This window comes from Anopheles moucheti, chromosome 2, assembly GCF_943734755.1.
Source record: "Anopheles moucheti chromosome 2, idAnoMoucSN_F20_07, whole genome shotgun sequence".
NCBI classification, from domain to species: Eukaryota; Metazoa; Arthropoda; class Insecta; order Diptera; family Culicidae; genus Anopheles; species Anopheles moucheti.
In genome coordinates this window covers 98288298-98307571 of record NC_069140.1, presented here as the reverse complement: position 1 = coordinate 98307571, position 19274 = coordinate 98288298, and the positions used below count along the sequence as shown (strand labels likewise).

Below are 19274 nucleotides of genomic sequence, written 5' to 3'. Positions count from 1 at the left end.
GGTTGGAATGCAATTATGATGCGCATTAAGGTCGGAATAATGAATGTAATGCAACGGTTTTCTTTTCGCTGTGGGGTGATTGCCTTTTCTATGACGACAATCGTCTTTAGGAGAGCAGGATTCGGTCATTGAACTCTCTCCCTTTCTTTCTTGAATTTTGGAGCAAAAATTCCATCCCTTTTGTAAAAAAGTAGTATTATATTTAAAGCTGAAATCTTAAGTAATTGAAATAATTTTCTCATTTTATTTAACCATTTCTATCACAAAAGTGTGCCAGCTACCTGAACAAACATTATTCCACAGTTAAGAAGCAGGGCGCTCTAGGAATATCCTGGTCATGGCACCAAAAAACAAAAACAATAAAAAAAACTCTCCCTCTCCTCTTTTACCTTCTTAAATTAATGCACAAAATGTACCTTCCAACGCATTATACACATCCGGTGTCATCGATTGGACTCAACGCCTGCTGTTTTTGCTGTTCATAAAAAGGCAAAAACGAAAGCACAAGTTGGTGGGGCCAATTTTCATACAAATATGTTTGAAGTCCTTGAAAAAAAAATTCAAATATGCTGCCCGACTCGTCGACGTCGTAACTTACCGCCAAAATGACACTTACCGTAGCCGGAAAAGTGTGGGCAAAGTATACAAAAATGGTGAAGCTTTCAATCACTTTCACGTAGAACACGAGTGAGATTGAAATTGGGGCAACGGGATCTTAGCAACGGGATCCTTGCTGACGGTTTTGTTTTTTAGCATTACGCTCTTGTATGTAAATATGTTTACGTTGACAGTCGGGCTATGCGATAACGGCGACAGTAGGTTAAGCGCGCTCTCTCCACCCCGGGAAGACATTACCATGCTGCAGCGTCTCAGATGTCGGCCGCGTGTTGTCAAAGTGGAGAAAAAAAAACACGGAGCCCACTAAATGGGTGGTTATTAGCCAGACGAGCCTGACGGTAATAGAGCCATCGGCAAACGAAGGAGCATCTTGCAAGAGAAGGCAGCGTATCGAGTTGTTGAAATCGCTTTTCCATCCAGCGGCCTGCTAGATGTTCTTGAAGCAAAAGGCAACATTACCATAATTATGATTTGATATTCTAATGATGATAATCGTGTGGTACGAGCGTAGTAGAGCTGCGATTTTTGGCAAATTTGACGTCTAAAGCTGTTTATCGAATAATCTGGCCGCAATGTTTAGTCATTGTTGGGCGCTGTGGAGGCGGCTCCGATTGGATGTTCCGATTTATCATCATCACCATCGTGAGACGATGGTTTTGTAGCCCCCGACAATGCGGCAATAACTTAGTTCCGTGTTTTTCTACATGGTCATGGTACATCGTAATGGAATCGATACCACCAGGCAGGCACCGGCGGGGGTTCAAGTGGGTATTGATTTTCAACCCGCCATACACTAACGACGACAATCGTTCCGAGTAAAGGCGCTTAAAATTATCGATCAATTTACAGCACAAAAGGGGATGGAAGGAAGCCGTCTGTGGCCGACGCAATGGAGGGTTTTGACATTTAAAACTGTCGTTACGGTGCGGAGTCAATTTTCATCCGCTCTCGGGCGAGATGAAGAAAGCTGGACGGCAAGGTCTTTTGTACCATATTGGCCGGTCGGAAACGGAGTATCATTTCCTGTCACGTGGAAGAACCTGCTGACACAATGATATCATCATTTCCCTCCTCTGTAGACAACGCCGTGTGCTGTAAGTCCTTTTTTTGTTCGAATTTTGCTGTAAGTGGATTCTCTTGCCGGCGGGAAATGCAAATCTAGGGAGTGAGTTATGTACTAATACGAATTGTGTTTTTCTTCTCTCTATTTTCTCCGCCTTTTCCACAGGTGCTTTGTGTCCGGATGTGTGTTGAGTGTATGCGTGTTGATCGATGAGCAGGAGCAGTGCGAGAGGTTCGTCCTCAGGGCAGTGAAAGATGCGCGATGCGAGAAAAGCGAGTGGCTAAAAGTGGCGCATAAAGTGATCGGTGTAATCCTTGCCTAGAGGCGCATAAATTCAAGCCTTGTTTTGAGAGTTAAATATGTTACCGATAATGTGTGTCGTCGCACGGAGAGGGATGCCGTCCTGCTCGACGGTTGCATGTGCGGCGGTGGTGATGCTGGTGAGCGTTCTGTCGCTCGTGGCGGGTGCCCACTGGGACCATGCAATTTTCCTGGACGACGACTATCGGCTGCTGTGGAGCATCACCGGCCAGGACATCACGTTCGAGGTGCAGGTCCGTACCCACGGTTACGTCGGTTTGGGGTTTTCAAAGGACGGTACCATCTACGGTGCGGACATGGTCATCGGCTGGGTCGACCAGGGCCAGGTACACTTTCAGGTGAGTACCAATCAATAAATCGACTGCCGTGCTAGGCATAATTGGACACTGTGGAGCTTCGTATCACGGGAGTTATGTTACGTGATTAGCTAAATATGGAGCTGGAGGATCCTACCCTCCCCGGCACCCAGTTGGAATGGCAGAAATTTATTGAAACTAAACAAACGGCCCGCCCCCATTTTCAGGTCATTTCAGTGCGCCGAAAAAACAGCGCCAATACCTTTTTGTGTGTAAGGGAAAAGTCGTATAATTTTCCCATTTGCAGGCAGCATTCGGTTTGGGTTTTTTTTGTTTTGGTGCTTGCAAAATTAGACTCACAAACAAAAACATAACTGCTGCTGCACACACATACCATCGGCACACCAACAAAAAAAATGAGCAAAGAAAAACGAAAAACAAAAAACACATTTTCCGGAAAATGCGCGACAAAACCGAGCCGTTGTATTTCGTTGTGTTTTCACCCAATTCAATTCGGCAACGAAACGAAACAAAAACACAAGTCGTGGGCGGTTCTGTGACGACAAAGGGACACCCCTGAATCGGGTTTTTTCTCCAACTCCTATATTATTCCTCCTGTGAAGCTTTGATTGCCTTTCGCAATATTTTATGTGTGCCGTTTGTGTTCTCTTTGTGTAGTTCTTGTGTTCTAAGGTAGGTTTTAGTTTTGGGACATTTGGGTTGTCTGTATTATTGCTTGCAGGGAGAAAAAAAGCGAAACAATTCACAATGAAACAAGCATGCCATGCTGTATCTTAGTCGTTCAAGGACAAGGGCTGTCACTATCATGCGGGTGAGGAGAGAGGTTTGCCTTATAAAAACGTATAAATAGCGCACGAGGATATTTAAGTAAATTTAAATGTGCTTTATGCTAGTATGAACAATTTTATTTATATTTTTATTTTGTAAATTAACTTATAATTAACAAATTAAGTACATAATTTATATACTCGTTCAACCCAAAATTGAGGTACATAAACAATAAGTTAACTGACCACATCCAAATGGCCTCAGTTTTATGTTCATAAATACTCCCATAATATGACCTAAAGTGGTTTGAAACAAAGCTTACAAGAACCTCCAAATCATCGTACAAACCTTGGCCAAACACCTGAGATGCGAACGACGCGAGCGCTTCCGAACGTTTCCGAACGTCGGGATCCAGGGACCATAAATTATTTACGGATCGTTTCATCGCGCCACTCGCCGACAGCCGAAACGGAACCACGGCTCATCAATCGGCGCGCGGGGCGTTTTGCAGAAAGTGGTGATTTATCGATGAACCCCAATGCACACACTACACTGCAGCGGCCGGCGTAGTGGAAACGTTCGGAAAAGTTGCAACAATTGTTAGTCTTTTATTTACGGGCGCACCAAGAGTCTCCACACTGGCCACAATAAGGAAGTTGTACAAAATTAATTTTACCGTTGATTTATTGTTTATTGCTTATTGTTTTTTGGGTCGGCAGAATGCTTCCAGAAGATGTTCGCTTTAATGTTTGCAGGAAAGAATGCGAACAAAGACCACTTCAATTAGGCACATTTTCAAGGTACAAAGCCCTGGCGGGAGTTATCAGCCCGAGGCTTAGAGTTGTCTTCTTGGGATCGAAGGCATAAGGACACTAAGGCGCAAGACTTGTTGAGATCCTGTTTTCACATTTTCAGGACGAAAACTTCTCCCGCCAGTGACGCATTTTCCGGGGGGTGGGAAATTGCAATTTGAAAATGTCCGACGGTGGTGATTGCCTCCCGGCTCGTTCCGAGCGTCATAAACCTGTCGGGAAACCTGCATGGAAAAGGAAGGGAAATTCTCACAGTGAAACGCACATTTGTACCTCATTTCGTGAAAGCAAATCGTCCTTATCGTTCCTCCGTGCAGTGGCGGTACAAGTGCCGCGTGCTATCTAATCTAAAGTTGTAGTACAATTGTCGGCAAGAGGGGTGCGCGCTACAATGCTCGGAAAATTCCGACGTAGTACTGTACTGCCATTTCGATTGGGGAACCGCCGCGTATATCTCTCGTCACGCCATTGCATGTTTGAGCCAATGAGATTTTACTATTAATAATTTACTTTTACGATCTCACTACTACACCACGTGGAACGGTGAGCGGTGAGCTTTGCTCAGCCTGCTATGTTGGAGCGATGGAATTGCGTTTGCCTACGGAGTCCTTTCCGTGTCCGGATCTCCAAAACAAAGAAACGCAACAACAAAAAAAAAAACACGCCGGAGACAGAAGATTGAAGTAGTTCGACTCCGAGAGGCAGATAAAATCATCAGACGAAATGGCGCATAAGCGTTGCCAGGGAAGGTGGAAGAAAAAGGAACTGTGTGAATCAAACCACGCAATCGTTGGGAAAAGAACGCATAAAACGCCCCACCTTCGATGGCACGTGGATTGCTAACGGAAAACGGATATGGCACACTACAAGGGCAAGACTTCTCCGAATCGCCCACGAACGAGAGCCAGCCGTTGCCTCCGTTGCGTTGAGTGAAAGGCATCGCCGGTAACGCTTTATCGAGGATTCCAATTCCTTTCTGCTGCCAGGGCAATCCGTATCCATGTCCGTACGGCCACCGTCGCTTCGCCGTCGCTGGCGGGAAAATAAGCGAGGGAAAATTAAATGCTCGCTCTTTATCATCGCCCTCCGGCACCGTAGTTCCACCAGAGGATTGCCGAGGTTTTTCTGGTCGGATGGGTAGGATGAAGCTCGTTACCAAGTTATCAGCTTCTTATCGGGTGCCCGGTCCGTCCGGGTGCCGAAATGGATCAGGCAAATGTCCGGCCTGATTCATCGATCTCCATCCCTTCGTACTTCGGAATCGATCCAACTCCAGAGGGGGTGGCAGAGAAAAGTTTGTAGACGTCGATAGGCAAGGTGCGCCGCATTAGGCCAACCGAAAGGGAAGCGAAACGGAACAATCTAATTTTGGGGTTGTTCTCGTCTGCCCGACTCCACGGCAAGAAGGAGTTCCAGTTGCCACTACCTTGTCAGGGGGGAGAGCGAACCAAAAAAAAAACAGGCATCAATCGGATGCAATAACACCACCGAATACAAGGCGTGGAATGTTGTAGTACTCTCGACACCTTGGTTTTTATGTGTTTTTGCGCACAATCAGATGTAGAAATGGATTATTAGAGTCGGTAACGCAAATACGTACCGGCGGTGAGCTATAAAAATTTATAGCAACCCAATTGCTTATTAATGCAGGCGAAAGCAAAGGTGTTTCTACCGGTTTCGCCTGTCGGTTGCTGACCCGGCAGAATTAATTAAATTGCAAATGAAGAATTGGACCACAATCATGTAAGAATTTCGTTCGTTTTGCTGATACCAGCTGAATAGTATCGTTGTATTTCGATGTTTCGTACTAAGGATGGCAGTTGGGGAATGATAATTTGGGGAAAAAAGAGCTATTGAGCTCGATAATACTTGCCGAATTCGCCTATCTTCAGCATCCATCTTAATGTTGCTGAGATAAAATTAAATTTGTTATTTGCTGTTGCAATTGTGCTTCTAAAATTTTATTGTTGGTTGTGGTTATGTTGCATTGAAGTTATATTTCACCTTCCGTCTTGCAGTTGTATCTCCTTCAACCAACAAAAAAATAACAACAAAATACAGGCAGTCGTTTATACTTCTAAGTCAGCGAGTCGAAATCCTTCTCTAGATTTAATTTTTTCACCGAATCAGGCGATTTTAAGAAAGAATACATTAAAATAAGTTAGAAAGAAATGTTTTATGTGACAAAAAAAGGTATTTTCGACCAATTTTCATCTTTTTGCTTACATTTTGTGCTATAATCGCGCTATATAGGAACCGCGTATCTCGGGGACTGTCCGTAATATTGTTCTTATAGCTACAAGATGCAAATGTTTTGAAATCGCTTCCACTTTCATTATGAAACAAATGTTTGTTTGCTACGTAAAATGTTCTACTCGTAAAATAACGCACAAAAGAAATAAACATCTAATCTAAGCCTGGACACGTGGATAAAGCCCCTTTCTGGGAGCATCCTTTATTTTTCCAATCCGATCTTTCTGATGAATTCAATCACTTCCGATCAGATAAAGGCGCCGGGAAAACTGGAATTGGTTTTCTTGCAAACAATCTATCGGTATCTTTGCTCTTGCCAAAAAAAAAAAAAGAAAACCCCTTCAGGGTTGCGGACTCTCTCTCTCTTTTTCCCGTCTTTTTTTGCTGCACTCTTCTACGAGAGTCCGTTTTTACTTTTTTTTCCTGTGCCATACCATCCGTCCGATGGGGCCCGCACATGAATCGCTTCCCCAAAAACACTCTGTTCTTAATGATCTAGAAATAATTTAATTTACGCTAAATTTATTCCACCAGCCAATTCAGCCAAACTTCTGGCCGATAAGGTCGTCCTGCTGTCCGATCCTCTGGTGGCGGTAGAATGGGGTGGGGAAGAACACACATTTCCTGCAGCACATGAAATTGGTGCTTTTAGTTGCACTTTCACTTCGGTGTGCGAGCTTGGGGAGCTGTAATTAAGAAGACCCCAGCAGAAACGGGGTGGCTCCCCTTCCGGAAGGATTCGCAGTATTATCACGGGCGAATTTCTGGTTTAATGCGCTGGAAATGAGTTCTTAGCTGTCCCGAACAGGGAATTTCCTTTGCTTTTTTCTGTTGTTTAGATCGTTTCCTCTTCTTTGCTGGCTGCGGTGGTGCTTACAGATATCGATCGACGTATTTTGCCAGATTCCGAAGGTGTTTCCACATCCGGAAAACCCAAAATCACCTTTACCACCACCTTGGTCTTTGAGTAGCCCCACACCACCACACCACACCGCGCCCCCCGGGTTTGGTCGGGTGAATCGAAATTAATGAGGTTTTACTTATGGAGGTTGAGATTTATTGCTATCACGTGTTAGTAAGCGGTCGTATGTAGTAACACAACCATTGAGCATAATACTATCCGGGAAAAATAACACGACTGTTACAACTGATTTCGAGGTATACCTTTTTTTACGATTTCGAATTCGATTATTGTACAACACCTGGACGACGTGAAACTGGAGAACTGGACGAATGAATATGGAAGAAAAGCGAGAAGCGTTAGCCTTTCTTTTTTGTTTTTGGTGCTCTTCCTGCACCACTCGGACAGGATATTCGTTTTCGGAAATTAAGCTGTTTTATTTCGCCGCTCGGAACGGGGGGTTATTTATTGATGGTGGCGATAACTACCCTTACTAGAGCGTACCCCCGTGTTCGGGAAAATCGGTTCGCAGTAGATTAAAAACAACCGTAAACCGTGAATGGTGGATGTATGTTTTTTTTCGCTCTTTCTCTCTTCATTTTATCCATTTATCCATTTGGATGATCTCTTAGTTTGATTGGATCTAAATGGCGTATAAATTAAATAGGCACCAAGGTGTGTGTTTGTGTGGGACATATAAAGTGAGCTAAAATTATACCGATGAAACTTACAACAAAAAATAAAATAAAAGGATTCACTCGTTGTCGCCTTTGTTGGGCTGATATCTGATGGGAAAATAATTGAACGAAAAAAAGAAGGAACCATGAAATAGCCGACAGAGGATTATCATTTCACACTAGATTTTACCTTTTTGGAGCGCCCATTATTTTGCCCATTTCCATCGTTGGCACGTGTTGGGTTTTCCAATCTATCACGTTACTTTATTTTTTCCTTTTCTAATGTGCCAAGTGTCAGAAGCAATATGAAGTTGGTAATAACATACACGGGGAAAGTAAGACGTATCGTTAAAGGAACTCGTAATTCTGAGTTGTTTAGACGCGGAAGAGTAGAAGTTGATTTCCATTGCATCCCTATTTCACTCAAAAAGGGGAAAAATGCTGCGCAAACCTTCGCTGCAAAAAAAAAAAAATAATAGCAAGTAGATTTTCCGGTTTTCATTTCCAAACTGCTTACTGATATCTTTTTTGTTGATCTGTGCAGAAAAAAAAAAACACACACAACAACATTATCCTGCCTTTGCCATTTGTCTAATTTATGATCGGCACATGACAGCAGCAAAGGGGCTAAAAGAACGAAAACCGTGTTCGAATCACCCTCCGTGGTTCACGAGCGAAAACATAAATATTTTCAATTTTCACGCCATAATTCGGCATTCGATGCGGGAGAGGGATCAAACGGTGGTGCGTGCGCGTCGGCGAAAGTCGGCGAAAACTTTGCACCGCTGAACGGGGAACGGGGAACAATTTCGTCTTAGTTTTGTCACTCTGTACGATGGAAAAAAAAAGAAATACACTCGCAATCTTGCCACGTCGAAAGTCATTTACATAAACAATTTCAGAACCGAATCAGCGTCCGATAAATCCGATAAGCTGTTGCGTGCCCATTCTGCTGCTGGGAACGGGAGGGAAGGGCAAACAACTTGCGAAAGAAAAGTCGCTCACGGCTTACGGAGATTTTGAAGTGGAAGTTGGAAGTGAAGGTTGAAGGTTTTGAAAAATTATTTTAATGTCAGTGCATTTGAAAGCTATTGTAAAGCTATACAGTTCGAATATTATGGTGGATTCGTTTCTAATCGTATAATATTTGGCTTTCTTAACTTTATATTGATTTTGTTTAATTTTTATTACTTCATTTCCTTTTTTTAAAACGATTTTCTTATTGACATATTTGATGTTTTTTATATCACTTTCGCGTATCATATTCCAAACAATCTGCCCCGAACGATATGTTAATAATTATTAGAAATTATTTATATTTCCCAAATAAAAATCTTCCTTTGAAACATTTTTTCGTAAAATTTCACAGGTTTCGAAGTTTGTTTCTAAGGAAAAACGTACAGTAAAATGTAGAAAAGCAAGAAAACTTTGAGTACACTTACATCTTAACCATTCCACAGCGAAACCATTTTGCTTCAGTTGCGGGTGAATGGAAACACCTTCTTCGAAACCTTTCGTTGCAAACCGTTTGATTCGAGGAGGTTCTACCAATTGCACCGGAAAAGGGAAAGGAAAATTCTAACAAATCCAATACCCAACAGTAATCAGATCGGAGGATGGTTGCAAGAGTGCAAAAAAAAAGCACACAACAAGGCACAAGCAGCTTCCTTACTTTGCTACAGAATTGTCTTATAAATTGTAACGAACCCCATCAATCAAATGACCCGGTCCCCAGGCCTGTCTGGAGGTGGTAGCCTCGGCTTAGCGGCAAACCGGGACTGCTGACACTGTGGACAGCAGCCGTTCCGTGTGTTTTTTTTTTTGCGTGAAATGTCGCTTTCCCTTGAAGGAGTGAGAAAAGATTTTCCATTTCATGGATCGTTTGCGTTTGGCGTAGCGATAGCGATTTTTGAGCATCGTTCATTTTACGGTGTGGAAGATGGTGATGTTGTTTTCATTTCGTTGCCTTCCGGAATCTACGCATCCCGCGGGGTCGGGGAAAGCATTTTCCATGGAAAGCACCATTACAATTGAACTGAAACGCTTTAAGCTGAGTTACTCGGGGCGAGCAAAACAGGAACATTGCGTACTGAAGTGGGAGTTAGTCCCAAGAATAGGTGCGTTGTGTGATTACAGGTAGCTGGGGAGACTTTCGGTTGCTTTTGGCTTTATTAATTGAGTGGTACTTCTGGCGGGGAAAATGGCTCAATCGATGGGACGCATCCCCGGAAGATGTTTTCTTCATCTCAATCCCATCTTGCGCTCACACACACACGCATGGGTTGTCTTCAAAATGATGGATGAATGTGCTTTTGATTAAGATACTTTTTCGCTCGACAGTGGAGTGGAAATGCCACCAGCACCGACAAGGATGTGTGGAGAACGATGCGATGTTCAGTGTTGTTGGAAAAATAGGAGAAATAAAACAAGAGCACATGCTCATGTGTTGCTTTGTTGCGTAACCATGGTGACGGCAATGGAGATAAGCATGAACGATCCATTCAGAGAATGCCAGACAACGACATTCTCGACGCTTGAAAAGATTCGCTTCTCGAGTAATTTACTAGAACTGCTGTGTTGAAGCTAAAGTGTTACTCAAGTTATACAAGTTATTATGTTTTTTTAACTAAAAAATATATTTTGTTCGAATTTCTTACGAAATGGATCGATTTTTCCTCAAATTGCTTGCATAAAAAAACCCCCAGCAAAAAGAAACATTGTGTTCTACATCTCCACTAATGATTTACAGTGGGCCGGATTCTGTCCCACCTGCAACAAATGGCACACTTCCAAACATAAAGTAATCGTGTGACGGCGACAGAAAAAAAAAACACACACACCAAAATAAGATCGTTTGCTACAAAAGCGACACCCGTTCCCCCATGCTTTCGTGGCCCCGAAACTTCTGCCGGCGAAAGCATACGAAAACAAAGCAAAACATAAATTTCCACGTTAGTTTTATTACATTCCACCTGCCAAAGAAAGGAAAAAAGGGAAACCCATTCTTGAATTGCTCACGGGTTAGGCTAGCAAAATGGCTCATCCTTGAATTTTCCCGCAGAGACGAAGGGGCGGTGGAAAAGCGCGTGCTAGGAAATGAGTTCTCCCGTTTCCAGGTGAGTTTGGATTTGAAGTGCCTAGCGTGGGGGTGGGGATTTTTTTCCGGCGCACCCAGGCAAAGGATAGAAACCAGATTCGGCGACATCAGGAAGTGAGAAAACTCGTTAGCCTGTTATGCTTTTTTTTTTTGTTAGGGGACACTGGGAACTGGGTGCGCAGGACAGGTGCTTTTTCGAGTGGAAGAAAGCTAACATAAAGAAAAACCTCCTTCTCTACAGCGTCGTGTTTGCTATATGTTGCTGCTAACACATCGCCCCGTCGTAAAGCGGTGTGGTTCGAGCGGTGTAAGGCACGGAACACGGAAAAAGCTATTCAAGGGAAAACGATACATCCAATGATGCGTGTCTTCTGTTTGAGGGTTCGATCTTTCTACACACAAAAATAGCTCAACCTCCTGATGGTGACAACGTATGTTCGATGTAGCGTGTGGCTCTGGTGTCCCTATCTTTTCAAGGTCCTTTTAAAAAAGCACACATACATTCATACAAATAATGTGCTGTTTATTGATTTTATATTATGTACCATGAACATAATTTCCCACACATTTTCCACGCGGATGGTGGGGGGGGGGGGGGGGAGGTGTGTTCATAAGCTTTTCTTCTGTTGGATGATTTTTCTCCCAACTTTAATGGGAAAATTGTCGTTGTCGTTGAGAAAGCTTACGAAACAGTTAATGGAAAACAACTTGATCTCCATTTTCACGTTCGTTTTGGTGCGAGTGATGTTTAAATACAGTTTGGTGTCATTCTTTCGATATTCGGTTTTCCATTGCAATATTCAATATTTAAGCAAACAATATGGTGGAAAACAATTGCCCGTATCATTGATGCGCCACCGTCCTCTATTGACTTTTATCTCGATGTTTTCCATTTTCCTCGCCCAATCCTTTTTCACACGCTAACCGATTCCCAATAGCGGATTACGCCACTAGCAATAAATTAATTACAACATTGCCCTTATGGCTGCTTTTTCCTCTGGATGCAAGAGCGAACAAAAAGCTTAAGTCCCGTTTTTCCCGATAGTGCCATTTCCACAACGGTATCGTGCGGTAGGAGTTAAGTTCCCGAGTGACATATTTATCATTGGAAATTATTAAATTCACTTCTGCATAGTGGAGAAAAAGGGGTTTTTTTTGTTTCCACCACAGGGTTACCGTATGCAGGGTTTTCGCTGTAAACTTGTCGGACTAAAAGCTCACTCTCGTGGCTGTACAATGCCACAAAACGGGAAAGGTTCTCGGTTCCGGAAGCTCGATTTTGTGGTCCACCATTTAAAAAAAAATCCTCATCCCATTCTCTTACTTCTCGCTGGGTTATCTAGCATCAGATATATCCGCAACGGTCATTTGGGACTACCGGAACATAATGCCCAAATGCGTTACATATTCGCTGCCGTCGATAAAAGGGCGAAAATGGTTGTTTCCCGATGAAGCTTTAAACCCTTTATCTGATTGTTGCTGCTGCTCTATTATTTCCGATAGCACAACACGAGGACGGTAAATTTTTATTATGCAGCGCCCAAAATTGTCCATTTTGAATTGCAATTTCGATAGCGAAAAAGGTCGCTGCATGTGATCGCATAAATCTTCATTACTATCGGGCGTCACGGGTGTTTCGTTTGGAAGTGTCGTCGTTAGTAGTGATGAATATAAATCTCTGGGTTCTTAGAATGATGTTAAAAAAGCTTGTACGATTCCGGGCAAAGTAATATTATTCCTTCCTTGTTTATATTAGCTTTAAATAAGCTTTCATTCGAGCAATAAATTGGAGCGGAATTAATGAACCACCTTCACCAAATGGAAAGTTTTTGCAGTAGAGCAAACATATCCTTACTAGAAACATTGTTCACTCCCCACACACACACTGCTCATTGAGGTGAAATGTTTGTTGAGTTAAATTAATTACCCTGCTCCTGCTTCCACGAGGAAACATATTTCCATTAGCATAAAAGTAACCGCCACCGGAACAGAAATCGGCGTAAAAAAACCGGATGTCCATTTTCAGTCAAACGTACCCGTTTCCGGTCCTTAGCATACATACAAGCCCCAAACAAGTGGGGCGTAATGGAGTGGGCCACAGAACGGCTCATTTGCACGTGGGCAAGAGCAACATCGACTACATAAACACATAATAAACACGGGCGGTGGTGGTGGTCGCATCTTTGAAGGTTAAATTCGTCATCATTCATCACCGGGGCCCGGGTGGATTAATCACTCCGAAATGGAAACCAGTTCTCAGCATCAGAACAATCAAATGCGAAACGACGGATCGAAATAAATCTTCCTCGCGGAATTGGGCATCCCCCCCCCCCCCCCCCACCCCACCACGGCCACCAAATGAATCAATCGCGAACACAGGAAATCGTTGGCGTGTCTCGAACGCGGCCCGATCGATCGATTGATTCATGTGTGCGTTTCAGGCCCCCGTTGGAGGGGTTGATTTGTCGAAGATTTATTGACGAAATAGCAGCATTCTCGCAGAGGGCTTTACATTATGCTGCAAAAGCTTTTATTGTAACACGTATCCAACCGAAGCATGATGTCACGCGGGGGCCCAGTGAGTAGAGTGAGAATTTCGCCACTTCGCCTTCGTTGTTAGGCAGGATTTGTTAAAGAAAGCTTCCTCCCCCCGTTGGAGGTCCTCCAGTGTTTGTTTGGGCCGGTCGCACGAGAAGGTGCACCCGGAATTGGAAAACTTTTCAACAAATCGATCTACATCATCATCATCATCATCATCAACACGAAGCAGCGCACGGTATTGGAATATAGAATAAAGCAAACGATGTTTTCCCATCGATGTCAGGAGCATCAAAGGCTGAGTCATGGCCAATAATCTGGAACCTTTTTTTTTTTTTTTTTGGGGAGCCCATACAAATAGAAAAGGAATACGAAGAAAGGTGGCCCGGGAGGGTGTTCCAAATGCTTGCGCCCAGGTCATCGGGAGGCTGGAGTTGCCGCCTTTGAATGATAAATTAGTAGGTCATATAACCTTTTCCCCCCCCCACACGGATCCCCGGTGAACCGGTGACGGTGCAAGAAGTCATCCATTGGTACGGGGCCCCGAGAGTTGGTTGCCGGGGGGTCGGAAATACCTGCGATTTCCATCCGGACATCGTACCGGTAACGGACGCTTGTTGAATAGGTACGATGTACGGAGTTTCCGTAGGGTAACACCTATATGAATACTAAACAAGCGCAGCGAATAAACTAGCCAAACATGCCAGCGTAGTACAAAAAAGGAGAGAAAAAGCATGAAAAGCTCACCGAAAGCTCGGTAAAGGTGAATATCTCATCTTTTGTGCAAATACGATACCACAGCGTGATAGAAGCGAAAACTTATCGTAAAAGAAAATCCTGACAGGAAAACTCCGCAAATGCTTGCTTTAAATTATTAAAATTATTTTTCTCCATTCCCCATCATGCCAAAGGAATGGCCAAATGGGAAGTGTGTAGAAAGTGAATGCGAAGTGAATTATAAAATGGTTGGTGCAGGTTCCCTCCACGCGGGACCACGTGGGCAGAGGCAATTTAACGAATTGCTTCCGAAAATGTTATCAATCTAAGAAACGGTGCAGAAGGTGCTGGCCGAATCTCTACGTGAAAACCCGCCCGTTTTCGCCTTTTCACAGCCTACTAGTGGGGGTTGTGAAAAGCTGTGTTTCCAACTCGGTGCTGTGTAAAGTCTAAAGTATGTGCCTACGAATTTTGGATCGCTAACTACAACTTCTACAAATAGGGTTTTTGTGAAGAGAGTGTCGATGTTTTTTTGTTTAATTTTCGAATATATTTCTTCTTTTGAAGTTCACTTTTTTTTAATTGAATATTTGATAGTAACTGTTTTCTATTTACGGAAATCCCGCTGTGTTCCCGCAGCCGTTGTATTAGTAATGGGAAAGTTCAAAGGAATTAATTCCTGTGTACGGCTTCCCATTCGTGTTTCGGTTATTTCGGTTTTGATTGATCTTGATTTTGGGTGATCAGATATGGTACACTTGCTGACTAAGTCGATTCAGTCGACTATTGATAATTGTGAGCTATGCAAGGAGGTAGTACTGATCTCTAAACTTGTTACAATAATTTACTTAATGGCTTGAAGAGAATAACTCTTCAACATGACGTAATAAACGTTTCACATAAATTCCTGTTGAGCTAACGGTTTTAAAAAGACAGAAATGCAACAATTCAACCATCGTAAACCTTTTACAAAAATCACCAATGCTCTATGCAAGGGGAAACTCTCCCCATTTTCTTTACTTTACTCGCAAAAGTCCTTAAAGTTACATTCAACAGTTTCCTGGAGAAAAAAAGACACTGATACGATATCCTCGGCGTCCACACCGGAAGGGATACGGTCGGCTACGTGACAATCCGGACTAACGAGATATGAAAGCTACTAAAGCAACTAACCCTGTATACACTGTCCCCCCGCTCGGCGTGATACGGCGCAATCAACGGAGAATGATTTTACATTATAAATATTAAAAGTTGGGTTGTAAAGTTTCAACCCACACCCTTCGGTTGAGGGGAATGATAGCAAAGCCATCCCAAAACCTGGAGCATGGGGTTTTGCGAAGAAAAATGCGGGAGAGATTTCTTGACCCTTGTCAGGACCTTTAGTCGGTCATCCCTTGGGATGATGTTGGGTAGAATGTAGGTCACGCTGTAGGAAGCCGGCAGTAGCTTAATTAGCAGCTTGTCTGGTTACGTTTTGCTCACCGATGGGATTGGAAATAGGGGGGGATGATACAGAGATGCAGCCGTGCATTAATTATACCCAGCTGCAGCCGACCGACCGGGGCCGGGCCCGGCTGTTCGAAGCTTAAGCCATCTTATGTAAACTGTCAAAAACGCTCGCTTCAACCTGTAACCGATCGCGCATCAGGTGCATACACTTTTGTGGCAGGCTTTCGTTGGGGGTCAATGAAGGTCCCTCGTACCTACATGGGATTGTTTTGGCAAGAGAAAAGAAGAGAAAAAGCATCCAACAGGAGGGAGGTAAATGTTTGTGCACCGTAGTCGATAATTGGCTTCTGAAGCTGCTGCTGCTGCTGCCGTTGGTGCTGCCGTTTATGGTCAACGAATGGGTACGGTCTCGTTACAAGGTAAACCATCCCAATCTCCCCATTGTTTGCATCGCAACAATACGCTCCCGGGTGCGCTTCGAAGATCAACCCCGTGGAAGGGGTCAGTACCGGTGGTTGCGCATAATTAGAGCGATCGGACTCCTTCATTTTTTTCGAGACGTCGCTTTCGTGGAGCGGGGAAAAAACGGAGGATATTTTATTATTACGCCATCATATCGAGTCAGAATCGGGGATTGGGGGATTGCTTCTGGAAGCGCAACGCACAATTACGGTGCAATTTGTAAGACGAGAGCTGCTCCTACTGTTGGTTGGCCTGGAGAGTTGGCAAAGTGGAAGCGCAAAAATTCATTACTGGTCGGTAATTGCAAGTGCATCGCAGCTAAAATGCATGGGTACATCATTCTAAGGAAGTGGATAATCAGCGGGCACTCGTGCATACTGGGGGCCGTTCCGATACACCTGTCAGAAGGCCTCCGATAATGGACGATGATAAAGGCGCGTTCGGCGCAGGCAGTGCTCAAATATTTGAGTGCATCAATGTTGGGCTACTCGCACGGTGCTATCTTTCATCGTTGGTTGATAATTCTAATGGGACGGCTTCACGCGCTTATAGTTTGTTTTCGCCCCCGTTCATTTAAGTCATAACGTGGCAGATAAAATAATGTTTTTTAATTTGGTTCAAATTTAAGCGCAAAATTCAAAGAAGATTGCTCGGTAGAATTAGATAACTTCCATCGAAAGGATGTGTTGATTGAGCGCAATTCTCATTTAAAAAAGGGTCGTTGAAAAAACTGTTTTTGATGAATTTATTATCTTTTTTTTCACTTTCAAACTGCGAAGCGATATATAATGGAACCACTAAACTAAAATAAACATACACTGAGACCTGCAGTGTTTGCTATGAGTGGATTAAAATCCACACAAACCCATGGCGGCGCTCATTAGAGGAGTAGACTTTACGTTTTGGCGGGAGGGTTAGTGTAACGTGTATATTGCAAAAACACGCAATAATGATGGGAAAATATCAATAAAAAGTGTACGGTGCTGTGTTTATCATTTCATCAGCATCACGGCGGACGTTGTATTTGCACACCACCGTGCACACAGTTTTGTTTATCTGGCGTAATTAGAACGGATGTGTAGTACTTCTGCTCACCGATTCCATCGGTTGGTGGAAGATATTAGCGGTTCACGTTTGCAGGTGTAATTATGCTGGCATGTTGTTTTTACATTACGACGGTACACTATATACGACGCGTGACGTGATTGGGATGGGCCCTTTCGATTGAGTCAATGGTTGTGGTCTGTCCTTTAATGATGTAACGTTGATGAATTTGGTATTCAAAGAAGCAAGCAGAGTTGGGTGGTTTGATGAGTTTTGTTATGGTTTTTTATGCGAATCAGAAAGAAATTGCATATATGACATGAAACTGTATTTTTTTTTTTGATGAAATATCATTGTTAAACAAAATAAATAAACCAGCAGAGTTGGAATTCTGTTTTTTTTTTAATTTTAGTTTTTAGTTCCGAAGTCGAAACAGAAATAATTCTTTGTCCTGACACGGAAAGTTTGAAAGCTTTTTAGATCAGTTGCTCCAGAAGATCAATAGTTAATATAACAATATATTATTAGAACATCAATATAAAAATTATTAGATTCCTCATGAATAAATCAGCATACCTTTAATTTATGACATGAAAATTTAGTATATTTGTAGGTTTTTCCTTGCACTGCTCAATATCCTTAGCCTAACTAATTATATCCATCAAATATTGGCAAATTTATGAACTAAGTACAGGCAGTCCCCGAGATACGCGGTCCGGAGATACGCGGTTTTCGGAAATTTGACAGCTGAGCTAGTTTATAGCACAAAATCTAAGCAAAAACATGACAAATGGTCGAAAATACCTTTTTTTGTCACATAAAATATTACTTTCTAACTTATTTTAATGTATTCTTTCTTAAAATCGCCTGGTTCGGTAAAAACATTAAGTCCAGAGAAGTCGACTCTGTGACTTTGAAGTATAAACGAAATTGCACCAGGATTCGACTTACGCGGATTTTTCCCGGATTGTAGCGGCCCGATATAATAGCGTATCTCGGGGACTGCCTGTACTTCTGTCAACAATAAAATCGAAGCCTCAAAACTTACAAAAGCACCTAATGTAAAGGATTGGACGGGAAATTCTCGCAACCACAACAACAACATTCGATTGTAATTTCAACCCTTAAATCGATTTTGGAAGTCTGGAAAATAGTAGGTCAAATGTAAGTGGCAGGAAACAGGGACGCCCTTGCCAAGGAACCGACTGTTCGTTGAGGTGACGTAATAATCATAATAATTTCCATTGTACACGCGATACATTCATAAACGGCCAGTTTTTAAAGCCGTATTTGTGTTGTGTGCACATGGGTACACAATGGAACTTTTTGTACGTGGCTCAGTATCAAGTTGCCACACGCACCACGCTGCGTACGCTGCGCGTAGTGTAAATGGTGTAAATGTAAGCAAACAACTCGCGGATGTGTACGACCGAGCCGAGCCGGAGCATAAAAGGACCCAGCAGTCCCCGCGCATATGAGAGCAAAAGGGAACGAACCGGAAGGACACCGGGAAGAGTGAGTTATTAAAAATTCTATTACTCACACCCGGACTCACACCCCGCACTTTTACTCTCTAATCTCACCTCACTGCCACCTTCACCCATATGTCATCATTAACTTGGAGCGGTGTGGGCAAAATGGGCTAACCTTTGTGTTGTAATAGCGCGTGAACATGCGTGTGTGTGTGAAAGTTCCTTCTGATGGGGACGAAACTGCCACCCAAGAAACTTTACTGTGGCACTTCCTTACGAGGTTTTGCTGCAGCCTGCCTGTGTCTGACGTAAACAAGCGCCATCTGTCGCGAAACGCGCGTACCATACGCGCACACGAGAGCCCATCTATAATTAGGTTTAATTTCATTAAAATTAATTGTTACATAATAGCTCCCTTTCGGCGGCGAACTCACGGTGCGGAGGGACGAGCTTTCATGAAGGTTTAGAAAAAAAATCCGCGAAGGAGTAGGTGCTGTCAGCAGGGGTGGTCGACCTTTTTGTATTATGCCGCTAAGTCAGTCCTGTCAACGGACCAAGATGGCGCACAGTTCCTTCCGGTAGCGACATTTTCATGTGGAGAAAACAGAACACCACCTACCTGTTGTGCAGCCAGGGATAGCAGGGAAACACAAAACGGGAAAGCTTTCCCACCCAAGACGTGTAGGTGTGTGTGTGCTGGAGGGCATTATTAACGTAAGAATGGTCTTGAAGACGTGTTCCGGCTTCTTGCAACGATTCATTATC

At 43.3% G+C, this 19274-nt stretch overlaps 1 protein-coding gene across 2 annotated transcripts in view; it reads left to right on the top strand.

Annotated features, from left to right (window-relative positions):
* Nucleotides 1-19274, top strand: part of LOC128298853 (MOXD1 homolog 2-like) — a 154643-nt gene that overhangs the window by 93008 nt on the left and 42361 nt on the right. For both annotated transcript variants that reach the window (XM_053034650.1, XM_053034651.1), the window contains exon 2: nucleotides 1847-2340. In XM_053034650.1, coding sequence (XP_052890610.1) covers nucleotides 2041-2340 — 300 coding nt within the window. In that variant the 5' untranslated portion in view covers nucleotides 1847-2040. The remainder of the gene's footprint in view (nucleotides 1-1846; nucleotides 2341-19274) is intronic.